A 12,879-nucleotide genomic window follows, 5' to 3' on the forward strand; every position below is an offset into this window, starting at 1 on the left:
GTCGCTCACGCATCACTGGTTCTATCACTGACTCAATACACACCCGTTTTATCGGATAAACGGCTTATTCCCGATGACACGGAAAATCTCCGGATAACATGCGTAATATTCTGTAATACAGCAAATTTACGATGAACCTCTAATTATTATCCGTTTCGCGGAGATTAGCCAAAAATCGCGGGCATTTTCCAAATAGGTCTACCAGTGATAAATGTCCGCAATGGTAGCAGCCTGCATTATCAGAGCGAAGAAACATATCTGTCACCTGAGGTAGTTGGATTTTAACTGTTTGCAGCACGTGTTCCAACAGTGATGCCACTGCAAACCAATCTTGTTTAACATTCTCAAGAACATGAGTAAATGTCCTATGCTGAAATAAATTATTGTAATAATGTATTTATCTGATATCATTCTTACTATCCAAAACTTGTTTGTCCTTAAAATACTGTAAAAAATGAGTTCTTGTATTGTCCATTGTCTTTGAACACTTCATTGAAGACCTTAATTAATTGTTACATTTTATTAGTATCCAATATTTGTTAACATACAATTACAGTGTTTGCCATCTTAAAATCAAGTTTTACATCGGCCTTTTATAAGTTTGTGAGTGAATTGGTCCAGTTTATACAACAATAAATTCCTTTAAAAAGGCGTTTAATCCTACAGTATTTTCTTTTAAAGAATATACTGTATTGTCCAAATTTACACTTCTGTTGAAATCATTAGTCATACTAAAAAGATATGTGTATCATATCGATTTCAGAATATAGTACAGTGAATCAGACAAATGCTTTTTATTGCTTTAAAGATAAATAGTAATGAGGTTTTATTATCATAAAATTAGTTACCCCAATTTCACCACTTTCATCTCTATAAATGCAGACACTGACATGCCAATGTTTTCCCCTTTGGCCAAACCAATCTGTTTGTTTCTCTCTGTATCTCATTGGTAGAAATTTCATGGCCCAGTCCATCACTAAAACTCCTTCAAATCGCTTTAAATTATCCAGCTTTTGAATTCTAAAAAGATCTTGATTAACATTTCTAGCAATATGAGCTTTCTAGTCATTGATTTTCTGTAATGCATCCTGGAAGTTTTTGGTGGTATCCTCTTTGAAGTCATGATCTCCCATCTTACCAATACCTTTGAACACATCATGCTCTATGCCATGTAACATTTCACACCTATCACACACTAATGTATGAATGTGCTCACAGGGACTTTGAAAATGACAGTTTTCAGGGTCACTCAAAAGCCATTGAAGACAATGGTCAGCACACAGGCAGTCTTTTTCCAGATGAAGTTTATAATCGGTTTTGAAATAAAGTTTTGCTGATGTGATATTTTTTGTATCTGTTCATGTTCTTCAGTTGATAGAATGGATCTTTCATAAATCTGTTTTGTAATTTCTTTTAGTGATTCAAAACCTTCAATTCCCTCAGCTGCAATATTGTCTAAACCGTGTAAATTGGTGCATTTAGTAGCAGCACAAGTATTTAGAATTTTAAATAAAGTTTATTTAGAAAGTGGTTCAAAATTTGATTCTGTGCAGTATGAAAAGTACAGGTCTATAATTTTGGAGTGATTTGTTGTTCTGATTACATCTGGTATAGTAATATTTTCCCCTGAATCCAATTTCAAATCTCTTGTACCATAGGATACTAGCTGCATAAATGAAGTGTCAAAAAAAAAACTTATGGCATGTTCCAGCTTGCTATCATCCATTCTTTGACGTGGTACTTTTATTTTATTTTTGACTTGTAGACCCAAATTTGTAGAGGTATTGAAATGAAGTCGTGTCTGGTCTATACGATACATTGTTATACCTGGTATTGCTATTTGAAGTTCTGCTTTGGTTAGTCTATTTGTGATAACAGATAGAATTTGCATTTTTAAGGAATTGTCCACTGTTTCCATGTAGAGTTTTGATAGATCTTCTATCATATCACTGTCTGTTGGTAAAGATTTGTCTCTGTTTTTAGTTAAAACTTCATCTTTAAGTAAGTGTCCTTGTTTTGGAGCCATAAAATCCAACAATGAATCAATAGATTCATGTGCTTTCCGCTTGTAATACCTGATTGTTGAATCTTTTACATCTTTAACATCGTTTTGAAGTGTAGAAGGTAAGGGGCTCACATTGATTGATTCCATTACCACATTAACTTTCTCCAGTGCAAGTTCACTACAATCACTCCAATTAGAAGTCTGGGAGTTTGTGGTCTGGGAGTTCTTTTGTGAATTCTGAAATAATATGTATAAACATAAATAGACAATAAAACAAGAAGCTCCTAGAAAATATGAAGAAAAAAAACAAATAGTTATCTTGGTGTAGTCAGGGGCTTACAGAATTTAGGAAGATAACAAACATATTTCTTTTAAAGGTACAAAATACTTGTGTTACTGTCTTAGCAAACATAAATGAATAATTTACCTCGGTCCTCCCTTTTACAGAAAATGTCAGTTACTAAAACAATGCATTGGAACAAAATATTCTGCTTATTTTTCAAATTAAAAATGTAATAATAAATTACACAAATTATTGAAATTATCATGGATATCTATTAAGATTTATTCATTCATATTTCTGTGTGTAATTATATAACTATTAATTACCCCCGGGGTAAACAAGAATGGGGTGTTATTTACATCCTGGTAGTCAACCAATCAGATTGCAGGATACATAAATTTTAATATACCTTAGGGTTTCTATGTAAACTTTGACTTCGCTTAGGCCCATTTTGAATTCCCATTAGTCTATTTGCCAATTACCAAATTTGACTTCGTTCTTTAAAATTTCCACTTTAAGGGAAGTAATTCAATCCAAAATTAGATCATGTGACACCAGACATGATGCCTGATTTACTGAACAAACCCTTATAAAAACGGCATCTTGTAATGTGATATCTATTTATATGTTACACAAAACACATTTACAGATAAAATGTCGCTATTATTTCAACCATGTACACCAAAAATGAAGTTTTGAAACCGTACAGGTTGAGTGAAAATGATTTTTACATATGGTTAGTTAACGTTGGAAATCGCAGAGTGTGACCGGGGCTAGAGTTGCTCCCCTTTGTATGAAGTGTAAAATTTTAAGTCAAATTTGGGTATTCCATGCTAATTGGCAAGTGGGCTATTGACACCAAAATTAAAACTCTTATTCCAAAACCTTCATAACTGCATATCTGGGTATGCTCGGATTAAAATTAAGTACTGCTTTTTAGAATAAATGATCAAAGAAAATTGGAAAAAAATTATCAATCTGTCCTTATTGGACTGCTAACAAGACTAAAACTATGGCAAGCCATTTTACTATTTATTCTAACTAAGATATCTAATTAACTTTAAAAGATATTTCATCTAGTTTATAAGATATCTTATGGAGTATATAACATATCTTATAGAGTATATAACATATCTTATAGAGTACATAACATATCTTATAGAGTACTAGTATATAACATATCTTATAGAGTACTAGTATATAACATATCTTATAGAGTACTAGTATATAACATATCTTATAGAGTACTAGTATATAACATATCTTATAGAGTATATAACATATCTGATATAGTTTATAAGATATCTTATATAGTTTATTAGATGTTTTATATAATTTATAAGATATCTCATATATTTTTCTTTATAAGATATCATTAATTGACAAGCTTTCTTATACATTGTCTTGAATCATTAACTTACAGTAAAACTATCATAATCTTCAGTGTTGCTTGGTAGTACTTCATTTAAAATCTTTATATTTATTCAATCTAAAAATTGTAAACATATGATGTAACATATAAGTTTCTTTTCCGAGTTTTCAACTGAACCATTTTATTCTATATATAGTTTTTTTATATACATAAATATAATAAAAGTAATTTGTTGTTTCTGTATATATGTATTGTACAAATTTGATGAGTTTATCCATTTTCAATTATATTTTTAGAGTTTCTTTTTATATTCTATTGTTCTACCACTGTCTCGGGTTAGGGTGAAGGTAGACACTGGCTAAAACATTAAAACAGGTTGCATTTTGGTCTCTGGTGGAGATTTGTATCATTGACAGTCATCTGATAAGTTAAGCCTTTTTCAACTGATTTTTATAGTTCGTTCTTATGTTGTACTGTTACACCACTGTCCCAGGTTAGGGGGAGGGTTGGGATCCAGCTAACATGTTTAACCCCACACATTATGTATGTATGTGCCTGTCCCAAGTCAGGAGCCTGTAATTCAGTGGTTGTCGTTTGTTGCTGTGTTACATATTTGTTTTTCGTTCATTTATTTATACATTAATTAGGCTGTTAGTTTTCTCCTTTGAATTATTTTACATTTGTCCTTTTGGGGCCTTTCGTAGCTATGCGGTATGGGCTTTGCTCATTGTTGAAGGCCTTACGATGACCTACAGTTGTTAATTTCTGTGTCATTTGGTCTCTTGTGAAGAGTTGTCTGATTGGCAATTACACCACATCTTCCCTTTTTGTCGAGCCTTCGACTTTAGTCGAAAAAGCGAGACATAGCGATCCTACATTCCGTCGGCGTCGTCATCGTCGGCGGCGTCCACAAATATTCACTCTGTGGTTAAAGTTTTTGAAATTTTAATAACTTTCTTAAACTATCCTGGATTTCTACCAAACTTGGACAGAAGCTTGTTTATGATCATAAGATAATATCCAGAAGTAAATTTTGTAAAAATAAAATTCCATTTATTCCATATTTTACTTATAAATGGACTTAGTTTTTCTGCCGGGAAATATTACATTCACTCTGTGGTTAAAGTTTTTAAAATTTTAATAACTTTCTTAAACTAACCTGGGTTTCTACCAAACTTGGACAGAAGCTTGTTTATGATCATAAGAGTATCCAGAAGTAAATTTTGTAAAAAAAATAATCCATTTTTTCCTTATTTTACTTTTAAATGGACTTAGATTTTCTGCCAGGAAACAACACATTCACTCTGTGGTTAAAGTTTTTAAAATTTTAATAACTTTCTTATACTATTTTGGATTTGTACCAAACTTGGACAGAAGCTTGTTTATGATCAAAAGCTAGTATCTAGAAGGAAATTTTATAAAAAAATAAATCCATTTTTTCCGTATTTTACTTTTAAATGGACTTAGATTTTCTGCCAGGAAACAACACATTCACTCTGTGGTTAAAGTTTTTAAAATTTTAATAACTTTCTTATACTATTTTGGATTTGTACCAAACTTGGACAGAAACTTGTTTATGATCAAATGCTAGTATCTAGAAGGAAATTTTGTTTTCTTCCAGTTAACATTACATTCAGTCTGCGGTTAAAGTTTTTAAACATTTATTAGATTCATAACTATCCTGGATTTTTACCAAACTTGGACAGAAGCTTCTTACAATCAAAAGATAGTATCAAGAGGAATATTTTTATTGATTAACTTCCTCATTTTTGTTGAGCCTGCGATTAACAGAAAAAGTAGGCGAGACACTGGGTTCCGTGGAACCCTTACGCTTTTTTTTTATATTATTCATCCTTCAATGTAAACTAATGAAATTAAAATCTAATTGATGTGGGATTGTGGAAGGGCACTTTTTTTTTGTTTAAATTTGTTTAAAAACATCCCTCTAAAAATGTTAGTCTATGTAATTTTTTATTAGTAAAATACCTGTTTTGGACGTAATCTATATTTGTTATGGTCTGCAATCTCACATATGTCATCTTGATCAGTTTCAATCTAAGGAAAAAAACATTTAAAAAAAAAACATTGATTACTTTCCATATAAAATAAACAGAGAATGTCTCCATACGCCAAAAATATCTGCATGCATATATATAATGTTATAAAGGGGCATAAATCTAGAACTGTTATGGTGACACAACCAAATTCAATTTAATCTGTGTTTTGTGGTAACAAGAGTGCACACGCTGAAATGTCTCGCCTTCTTTACTAACCATTGATTTTATGTTGATAGTCCTAAATATAAAGCTTTACTACAAGTAACACATATATATATGATAAACTTAACATGATCAAAGAAAATGAGGTCAAGGTCAGATAAACCAAACGAGAAATACCTGTACACCTTACAATCATTCAATAAACCAAACATAGTTGACCTATTGCTTATAGTTCCTAAGAAACAGTCTTAACCAAAAAAACTTAACATTGACCAATGAACCATGAAAATGAGGTCAAGGTCAGATGAACCTTGCCAGACAGATATGTACACCTTACAATCAATTTATGCATTAAATATAGTTGACCTATTGCTTATGGTATCTAAGAAACAAACTTAACCATGAAAACTTAACATTGACCAATGAACCATGAAAATGAGGTCAAGGTCAGATGATACTTGCCAGACAGACATATACACCTTACAATCCTTCCATACAACAAATATAGTTGATCTATTGCTTATAGTTGAAGAAAAACAGACCAAAACACAATAAAATGCTCCGCAGGGCGCAGCTTGATACGACCGCAGAGGTCGAACCCTGAACAGTTGGGGCAAGTATAGACACGACATTCAAGCTTGATACAGCTCTGAATTTGGATAGTGATTAAATATTTGACACAGCATAGGTTTCTGACACAGAATGAATGTGGTCTAAGAACTTTAAAATTTAAAATTGGACATTCACCTATTATGGTCCAATATCCAAAATCTAAATACATGGTTAGATTCAGCAGATCAAAGAACCCCAAGAATTCAATTTTTGATGAAATCAAACAAAGTTTAATTTTGGACCCTTTTGACCTCAATGTGGACAAAATTGATAACGGGGCCCAAAAATCTAAATACATGGTTAGATTCAGCATATCAAAGAACCCCAATAATTCAATTTTTGTTGAAATCAAACAAAGTTTAATTTTGGACCCCGATTTGGACCAACTTGAAAACTGGGCCCATAATCAAAAATATAAAAACATGTTTAGATTCAGCATATCAAAGAACACTAAAAATTCAATTTTTGTTAAAATCAAACTAAGTTTAATTTTGGACCCTTTGGACCTTAATGTAGACCAATTTGAAAACGGAACCAAAAATTAAGAATCTAAATACACCGTTAGATTTGGCATATCAAAGAACCCCAATAATTCAATTTTTGATGAAATCAAACAAAGTTAAATTTTGGACCCTTTGGACCTCAATGTGGACCAATTTAAAAACGGGGCCCAAAATCCAAAAACTTAATACACGGTTATATTCAGCATATTAAAGAACCCCAAGAATTCAAGAATAAAACCCCATTGAAATTGATCAAGAAATAAACAATTTATAAGAAGTATCTTCTTTTGCACAATACTGTGCAATTGAATATTTCTTGCTATTGCGCAATACTGAACAATTGACAATTTCTTGCTATTGCGCAATATTGTGCTATTGGATATTTCTTGCTATTGCGCAATACTGTGCAATTGAAGATTTCTTGCTATTGCGCAATACTGTGCAATTGAAGATTTCTTGCTATTGTGCAATACTGTGCAATTGAAAATTTCTTGCTATTGCACAATACTTATTATATAAAAATTTACACATCCTGTTTGGTGTGTATCTCCTACCATATCATTATTATTTGCTTTTAAATATAAATCAGAAATAACCAACTTAAAATGGAAAATTTCAAAAGAAAAAAAAAAGGAAAAAAAAAAAAAAAAGAAAAAAAAAATCCCCCCCCCCAATTTTTTGAACCCCCTTATGATTCATCACCCCCAAACTCAATCCCAGCCTTCCCTTTGTGGTATGGTACCTTGCAGTACAATTTCAGAGAGATCCATACACTTGAACACAAGTTATTGTCTTGAAACTAGAAAAATGCTTATTTTTGGCCCCTTTTTGGCCCCCAATTCCTAAACGTTTCAGGCAATTACCCCCGAACTCAATTCCAGCTTTCCCTTTGTGATATGGAACCTTGTAGTACAATTTCAGAAATATCCAAACACTTACACACAAGTTATTGTCATGAAACTAGAAAAATGCTTGTTTTTTGCCCCTTTTTTGGCCCCTAATTCCTAAAATTTTGAGGCAATTACCCCCAAAATCAATTACACCCTTCCTTTTGTGATATGGAACCTTGTGGTACAATGTCAGAGAGATCCATACACTAACACACAAGTTATTGTCTGAAAGTTACAAAAATGCTTATTTTTGGCCCCTTTTTGGCCCCCATTTCCTTAACTGTTGGTACCATAACCCCCAAAATCAATCCCAACCTTCCTTTCGTGGTATTGAACCTTATGGTAAAATTTCATGAAGATCCATTCACTTAAACTAAAGTAAGAGTGCGAAAACCAATGTGTCTTCGGACGACGCCGACGACGCCAACGTCATACCAATATACGACCAAAAAATTTTTAATTTTTGCGGTCGTATAAAAACTTAACACTGATAAATGAATCGTGAAAATGAGGTCAAGGTCAAATAAAACCTACGAGACTGACATGTACATCATAAAATATTTCCATACACCAAATATAGTTGACCTATTGCATATAGTATTAGAAAAAAAGACCAAAACTCAAAAACTTAACTTTGACCACTGAACCATGAAAATGAGGTCAAGGTCACATGACACCTACCAGTTGGACATGTACACCATACAATCATTCCATATACCAAATATAGTAGACCTACTGCTTATAGTATCTGATATATGGACTTGACCATGAAAACTTAACCTTGTTCACCGATCCATGAAATGAGGTCGAGGTCAAATGAAAATTGTCTGACGGGCATGAGGACCTTGCAAGGTACGCACGCACATACTAAATATAGTTATCCTATTACTCATAATAAGAAAGAAATTAACATTACAAAAAAAGTTGACTTTTTTTTCAAGTAGTCACTGAACCATGAAAATGAGGTCAAGGACAATGGACATATGACAGACGAAAACTTAGTAACATAAGGCATCTATATACAAAGTATGAAGCATCCAGGTCTTCTAGCTTCTAAAATATAAAGCTTTTAAGAAGTTAGCTAACGCCGCCGCCGCCGGATCACTATCCCTATGTCGAGCTTTCTGCGACAAAAGTCGCAGGCTCGACAATAAGCATTGTGTTTAAGTTTCATAACATTTAGTTGAAATCAATACAAATGGACATGGGTCAAATTTAATGTTCCCTTCGGTTAGCAGAGGGGGCATAAAAATCTAAAAATGAAATATAACGCAAAATATTTCAGATTACAGTTTTAAAATGTATTTTCTAATCATTGTTAAGATGGTAAGCACATCTAGTTATTGTCAGGTTGTCTCCTTGACACATTCCCCATTTCCATTCTCAAATTCTCAATTTTATTGATTGGCCTTGTAAACAGCTGACAGGAAAAATAACAATGAATGATTCAACCAAAGCTTTAGTATTTTTTAATTTATAACGTTGTTACTGTTTTTACCTTATCATGTGTCATAACAGGCTTTGTGGTATTTCTTTTATCCTGGCTCTTTTCTTCAGTGGTATCTTTATTTGACTGCCAAAAAAATAGATAAAAATAAAGTGGTCATACTATATGCCAGCACATTTTATGTTAGCTTCTGGATAATTGATCCTATGTAATTGTTATAGCTCCTGCAAATAATTTTTCATGTGTCTGTTATAGCTCCTGCAAATAATGTTTCATGTGTCTATTCGCAGGCAATGAAGATAACGTCATAGTTCATGTATATATATGTATCTTAATATAAAAGCTTCTTACAAAATAAGGAGTAATAGATGATTTTATTATCAATGTTAAATTAAAACACAGTATTCAGTATAAACTTAAGCTTGAGATTTTTCATAAAAAAAAATGATATTTGTATATTTTTACATGTGTTTCTTAGGAACTGAATTTATCTTTTTATAATTATCACTTTGTTAGGGTTCTACCTCTCTACTATATACCTTGACATGAATAACCTGAAAATATTTGATAATCATTCAATTGCATTAATATAAATAATACATCAGATGACAATCAAGGGTATATATCTAATTGTTTATTTTTGGATTTGTCTATTTTGTTTATTTATGAATGTTTATACTGCTCTATTCAGGGTACCATGATTGGATTAATAAAAAAATGTCTAATAGAATATATATCTAATTAAAAAAAACAGTGATAAGCAATTTAACTATAAATGAAAGGAAATCTTATGACACAAAAACTTGCATGTACCTCTGTCTTAACACTGCAAGCATTTAGTAGTTCTGATATCTCACTGATGCACTGACGACAAATTCCTACAAATCAAAAAATATTTATTAACTTTTTGTTAATATTACATGCAAGCTTAGAAGTATATAATGTAAAGTATATAATGTAATTTACTTCAACAATATACACCTTTCCTACATTTGTACACTCATCATGTGTATACCCTACTTAAGCAAACAATGTATTCCTATCGAAGGTCGTTGGTTTTCTCCGGGCACTCCGGCTTCCTCCACCAATAAAAACTGGCCGCCACGAAATAGCCCAAAAGCGGTGCTTAAAAGTGGCGTTAAAACACAAAAAATCAAATCAAACAATGTAAATCAATAATTAACAATGTACAGTTTATTTGAGTATTAAAGTTTATCTGATAATTACTAATCAAAATAATTTTTATAGAATAAAAAATGGAAAAAGTGAATGTGTCAAAGAGACATCAACCCAACCAAAATGTAAAAAACAATTCAAGGCCGCCAATGGGTCTTCAACATAGAGAGAAATATTTATACTGCAGTCGTTCTATTTGAGCAGTCAAAATGCGTTGACTGTATATTTTTATGTCATATACAGTCTCTGACCGTATATCACCTTGTCTGTGATGTTGACAATGTGTTGCCGTAGATTTTTGTCTCGCCTTGACGGAGTCAAAAAGCGAGACATAGGTATGCTCTTTCCGGCATCAACAATGTATTAGTTTGTGATTAGGTCTAGTTTATGGTGAACCACAAGTGGTAGGTTAATGATATTTGGTATGCAGTTGTATTAGCATTGGCACATCTCATTTCCATGGAGATTATTTGGCCCTGCCCCCTCAGTCATGGTCTATTGACTTTGAAACTTTTGCTTAGTTTACATGTATTAGTTTGTGATTAGGTCAGTTTATGGGGAACCACTAGTGGTAGGTCAATGACATTTGGTATGCAGTTGTATAAGCATTGGCATATCTCATTTCCATTGAGATTATTTGGCTCTGCCCCCTTAGTCATGGTCTATTGACTTTGAAAATTTTGCTTAGTTTACATGTATTAGTTTGTGATTAGGTCAGTTCAAGGGGAACCATTATTGGTAGGCCAATGTTAATTGGTATTCAGTTGTATAAGCATTGGCACATCTCATTTCCATGGAGAATATTTGGCCCCACCCCCTCAGTCATGGTCTATTGACTTTGAAACTTTTGCTTAGTTTACATGTATTAGTTTGTGATTAGATCAGTTTAAGATGAACTGCTAATGTTAAGTCAATGATATTTGGTATGCAAATTTATTGGCATTTCAAGTATCATTTCCATGGAGATTTTATAGCCCCACCCCCTCATCATGGTTCATTGACTTTGAAACTTTTACATAGTTTACAAATTAATGTTTGGGTTTGGGTTTGGTCAAAGGGAACAACTTATAATAAGTCAATGGTATTTGGTATGCAGTTGTATTAGCATTGGCACATCTCATTTCCATAGAAATTGTTTAGCCATGTACATGTACCTTCAGTCATGGTTCATCGACTTTGAATATTTGCATAACTTACATGTTAAAGTATTGCTATTTTAATTTCAACATTTGCATTATCAAAATTACAAAAAGGCGAGACATATCTCTGTGATAACAGTTTATTATTTATGACGTCAATAAAGAATACAGGTTCGCGGAATTTTTATGTCGTCCGCTTAAAATTCAAAATGTTGGTTTTTACCCTTAATTTATCATTTGTAAGAAATTTCATTGTTGCAGTATTCTTCCTGTTTCTAAGCCTTGTACAAATAAATTTTATATTTTGAGACAATGTTAGGTTATTCTCTATATATACATACATTAAAAATAAGAAGAAAACCCACATGCTATAAAATATATCATGTTTCTTATTAGTTTCTACTATACAATATAAAGGGTAAGTCTTTAAATAAATTAGGTACAAGATCTTATAATAGTTTTGCATCTTAGTGTTATTCATATCCAAAAAAAGTGACAAGATGGGTTTTTTTTTTATTTCTCAAGTATGGAGTTATTTCCTGACATAGGCTGAGTTATTTATTTTCAGCTTTTTGCCAGGAGTCCAGGACAAGTTAAACTACAAACCTGTGCCAACTCTACATAAAGTTCCCCAGCTTAATTGAACAGCTTCACACATCAGTGCAGACATTCCACGTTGTGCTTTACTGTTGGAGGTTGTCGGGTGTCTAACAAAGCCACACCTTACTTTTGGCCTCCATCCAATTCCATACTGATATCTGTGAGCAGGGCATACTGAAATCCCGTGGTCAGTTTCAGGTCTCCATTTCCATATCCCAGCACGTAAACAAAGCAACTCCCCCTCTGATTTCACCGACTTTTCACCCATGTTACACGCTCTCAAATGTCCAACAATGCTCTTATTACAATTCTTTATAAGTTTTATACAAATTTCATTTGAAAATTTGCTGGAAAGGCCACAGTCCCCCTCAAAATATTTGTGGAGGGAACACTTCCCCAACTCATCCATGGGGGCAGCCATCTTGTTACTATAAAAATAACAACAGTAGATCGCCCCCTATGACAAAGGGAGATAATTTTGATAGTTTTGGAGGCAAAATTTGAAAATTTTTTTAATGAATTTTTCAGAAATAAAGGATTTGCACAAAATTTTGACGCATCTTATAAATATAGTTTACCATTATAATTTTTATAAAATCAAAATATTTTATGTAATAAAAGGGGTTTGATGTT

The 12,879-nt window shown here is 32.4% G+C and overlaps 1 protein-coding gene and 1 long non-coding RNA gene across 2 annotated transcripts; both read right to left on the reverse strand.

Annotated features, from left to right (window-relative positions):
• Positions 1-219: 219 nt before the first annotated feature.
• On the reverse strand, positions 220-3,770 carry LOC127718440 (uncharacterized). Its single transcript, XR_007989833.1, has 3 exons — positions 3,710-3,770; positions 849-2,242; positions 220-370 (listed from the first exon to the last, which is right to left on the reverse strand). It is a non-coding gene; the product is annotated as an uncharacterized LOC127718440 (long non-coding RNA).
• Positions 3,771-5,634: 1,864 nt separating this feature from the next.
• LOC127719156 (uncharacterized) lies at positions 5,635-12,667 on the reverse strand. Its single transcript, XM_052225179.1, has 4 exons — positions 12,253-12,667; positions 10,145-10,209; positions 9,383-9,457; positions 5,635-5,715 (listed from the first exon to the last, which is right to left on the reverse strand). Exons 1-4 carry the CDS (start codon positions 12,665-12,667, stop codon positions 5,635-5,637), a joined length of 636 nt encoding a protein of 211 aa, XP_052081139.1.
• Between the last annotated feature and the right edge of the window lie 212 nt (positions 12,668-12,879).

The sequence above is a fragment of the Mytilus californianus genome, unplaced genomic scaffold (genome assembly GCF_021869535.1).
Source record: "Mytilus californianus isolate M0D057914Y unplaced genomic scaffold, xbMytCali1.0.p SCAF_10, whole genome shotgun sequence".
NCBI lineage: Eukaryota > Metazoa > Mollusca > Bivalvia > Mytilida > Mytilidae > Mytilus > Mytilus californianus.

What these genes read in the sequence shown, in the direction of transcription:
- LOC127719156 (XM_052225179.1), bottom strand. Translation starts at nt 12,667, where the DNA reads ATGGCTGCCCCCATGGATGAGTTGGGGAAGTGTTCCCTCCACAAATAT. An exon ending in TTTATGTAGAGTTGGCACAG is followed by an intron (nt 10,210 to 12,252) that starts GTTTGTAGTTTA and finishes TTTGATTTGTAG; the next exon opens with GAATTTGTCGTCAGTGCATC. An exon ending in CTTGCAGTGTTAAGACAGAG is followed by an intron (nt 9,458 to 10,144) that starts GTACATGCAAGT and finishes TTTTTTTGGCAG; the next exon opens with TCAAATAAAGATACCACTGA.